This window comes from Formica exsecta, unplaced genomic scaffold, assembly GCF_003651465.1.
Source record: "Formica exsecta isolate Colony F162 unplaced genomic scaffold, ASM365146v1 scaffold473, whole genome shotgun sequence".
Taxonomy (NCBI): Eukaryota; Metazoa; Arthropoda; class Insecta; order Hymenoptera; family Formicidae; genus Formica; species Formica exsecta.
In genome coordinates, this window is record NW_021851967.1 from 63,938 (window position 1) to 67,181 (window position 3,244).

At 49.0% G+C, this 3,244-nt stretch overlaps 1 protein-coding gene across 1 annotated transcript; it reads right to left on the reverse strand.

Moving 5' to 3' along the window:
* Positions 1-137: 137 nt before the first annotated feature.
* Positions 138-944, reverse strand: LOC115241263 (stromelysin-2-like). The gene has a single exon (XM_029816933.1). The coding sequence runs from the start codon at positions 942-944 to the stop codon at positions 138-140; it is 807 nt and encodes a 268-aa protein (XP_029672793.1).
* Between the last annotated feature and the right edge of the window lie 2,300 nt (positions 945-3,244).

Consider the following 3,244-nt stretch of genomic DNA (forward strand, 5'->3'; position numbering starts at 1 on the left):
CTTAGCAGCCCATCCGTAGGACACTCGATACCGAGCGCGTGTAGATCGAAAGGACCCGCCAAAGTTACGATATTCGTAAATTCGTTAAAGGCGTAAAACTGACGTTTGGCGAAGAAATATGGATTGCCGTCGATATATCAAAAGGCCGACGTTATCGCAGGCGGTATTCCGGGAAATATATCTTTTAACGAAGCGTGTCTAATGACTATCATGCGACACTCGTCGATCTCCGCTACCTTGTCGTCGTCATAGATCGCGTAGGTTCGTCCTGTGTGCGTGTTTATCGCAGCGTTAATCTTAACATTTCGAGGAAGTCCGATATCGTGGAGATATCTCGGCCAACCCGATTTTAGCTTAAGTCTGGGATATTCCACGAGGTAGATCGAATCGTCTGCGAATAGCGCGAGATCGTTCGAGGGTCTTCGATACGCGGCGGATAGGCGAGTGAAATTCGCCGGGAGAAACACCGCGTAATCCGTGAGCGTCATGGATCTACCGTAGCGTCTCTCGGTTACGTCGATCGACCACACATTGCGGCGATTAGCTATATACAATCGGTGATTCATTATCAGCACGGCGTCCACGCGCCGCAAAGCGCAAAGATCCGCGCGCGCGGGGTCGATTGGCGCGACGCTTGTCGTAGCGGGCGCCGCGGTGGTCGCGGGAGTCGCCGTCGGATAGTTTCCATCGTCGTGAGACCCGTACAGATTCTGTATAGCCAGAATATCCTCTATGCTCAGCTTAACCGGAAATTGATTGTCGATGTCGGATATATACGGGAACATTATCGAGTCGTTGCGCATGCTGTGTTGTAGACCCAAAGTGTGGCCGATCTCGTGCGTCAGCGTTTGCAACAAATGATGCGTGTTGGGAGGATTTTTATTTAGATATACATGCCACGGTTCCGAATCGTCAACGTGTACTTCCGACGCGAAATCGGTCATTCCAAAGGGAAAGAACGCGTGAGCTAGGGCTCCCCCGGGACCGTCGAAGGTCGCCGGGCAAATGCCTATATTCCTGCGATTCGCGTAAGTGTGCGCGCCCGTTCGATACGATATCAGTATATCGGGTCGCGCGCGAAGGTTAGCGACGAATTCACCGCCCATAACGCGAACACCGCTTCGGCCGTTCGCGAGAGTTCCTCGCTAGCTACCTGAAAGTTCCACGTGAGACGCGTTTTTAGCCATTTTCGCGCAATCGGGCTATACGCGCGATCGGGAATGTTCGCGAGACCGCATCGTGATTTGCGCATAAGGCTAAGCGTAATGGCGTCTAACTCGCTATTTCCCAATAATTGATAGTATTCCTGAAACAGCGACAAAGCGCGACGCAGAGATGTCGCGTTATCGGACTTATTATTTCTATTTTTATTATTCATTTATCCTCTAAGAAGGACATTCGACGAGCGATTAGAGAAACGTACCCCTTCCGGCGACGATAAGCATTCATCGCGTATCCGGGATGCGCGTTATTTAGCGGGCGCTCGAGTCTCTTTTATCGCATTATTCTTTGTTATTTTCCTCTATAATCTATTTTTATTACTCGTTTATCTATAATCTTTTAATAACCCTTTTACTTCTTTACTTTAGACAACGGATAGAAGATTGTATGAGAACGGCGCGAGAATCGCTCTACCATCTATTGACGAAGACGAGAACTATGCTCGCGCAAGCGCAAAGCGTTCACAGCGCGTTGCGCGACGCTCGCCGACGCGATGTCGCGCGAGCCCCCGAGCAATTCGAGTTTCGCGATCGCGACTTCGCCATCCCTGAGTTGATCGACAGGTTTCACGAACGCGAGAATAGGCGAATCGTCGCGTCACCGATCGACGAGGAGCCCGAATCGCGGCCAATCGACGAGGAGCCCGAATCGCGAGCGATCGACGAGGAGCCCGAATCGCAGCGCCTTTTGTAGTAAGCGTTGGCGCTCTCTTATCGCGGAAGGATACGCGATCGCGATAAAAAGAGTGTTTGTTTAATATGTAAAGATAAATTTATTTTAAAAAATCCACGTTTAATATAAAATACTAAAATAAAATAGATTTATTTTAATTTCACCAATCGTGCAATTTGCAAGCGTTCTCCAACGCGCAATTCCTCGCGTGATATCCGCAGCGAAAGGTCCGCGAAGCGTTTAGAGTTTCCAGACGTTCGATGTCCTCGTAATCGGCGTCGATAGTCTCGACGGAGACGGCTACGTCGCGATCGTCGGCGACGTTTCCTAAGATCTCGATCAGCCATTTTTTCTTCTCGTGACCTTTGACGTAGATTCTTATCGTTGAATCGGGGCTAGATTCTCGGCATACGGCGTCCCGAATGAGTCTTTTCATCGACCCGTAATTCACGTGTCCGTCATTCCACTTTAATTGATGATGATTAGATGTCAACCAACACGCTCGCGATTTTTCCGCTCTCGTTAGCAGATTCCAAGACATCGGTGGGCGAAAGATGTGATGCGTCAATTTCGCGCCACTTCTTAACACGGCTACTTCTTTCGCGACAAATCTCTCGTTAACTACGAAACCTTGAAGATCGACGAAGATCGGTGCGTCCATTGTCGTTATTAGCGGTACTCGAAGTGTGCGCCTCTATTATTCTCTCTTCATATTTTTTCAAATATCATCGCGCTTACACGATTCTGCGCACAACGTTGGTGAGCGGATTGTACTCCACCACTCGATCGTGAATAATAAGACAGTAAGCTGTGGTATTAGAGGGAATGTTCTCCTTGCAATCGAACTCTATGCGAACGTCCACGGTAGCGCTCTTGATCGATTCGTTCTGTCGAGAACAGTCGATGACTACGAGCGGGCCGTAAACTAAAAATCGTAAGGATTGTATGTGTGAGTTTCGATCTTGACGATACGGTCGTCGAAAATCGGCTCCCCGCCGATGCTTAGAATGTTGCACATTCCGCTTTTACGGAGAAACGGTTCTCGGTACGACGAAGCCTAAAGAGCGCAGGAAAGCCGCGTTGGCGACGGTTAACCTTCCTTCCTTTTTCTTTCTCTTTTTCGCGTCTAGGGGCGACGCGATGAGCGAGACGAGAAACCCAGTAGCGAACTGATGTTATCAGGTTTTGTGAAATTTACTCGATACGCGCACTTGATCTCGCTTCACATAGTGTTATCGTTACCGCGAAGCGTTATAGAATTTTCACTGTTATCACCGTTGTCATCGTCTTCGAAATAGTCGTCGCGGTCGTCGCCGACCATTATATATATAATCGTCATCGCTCGTTTCCA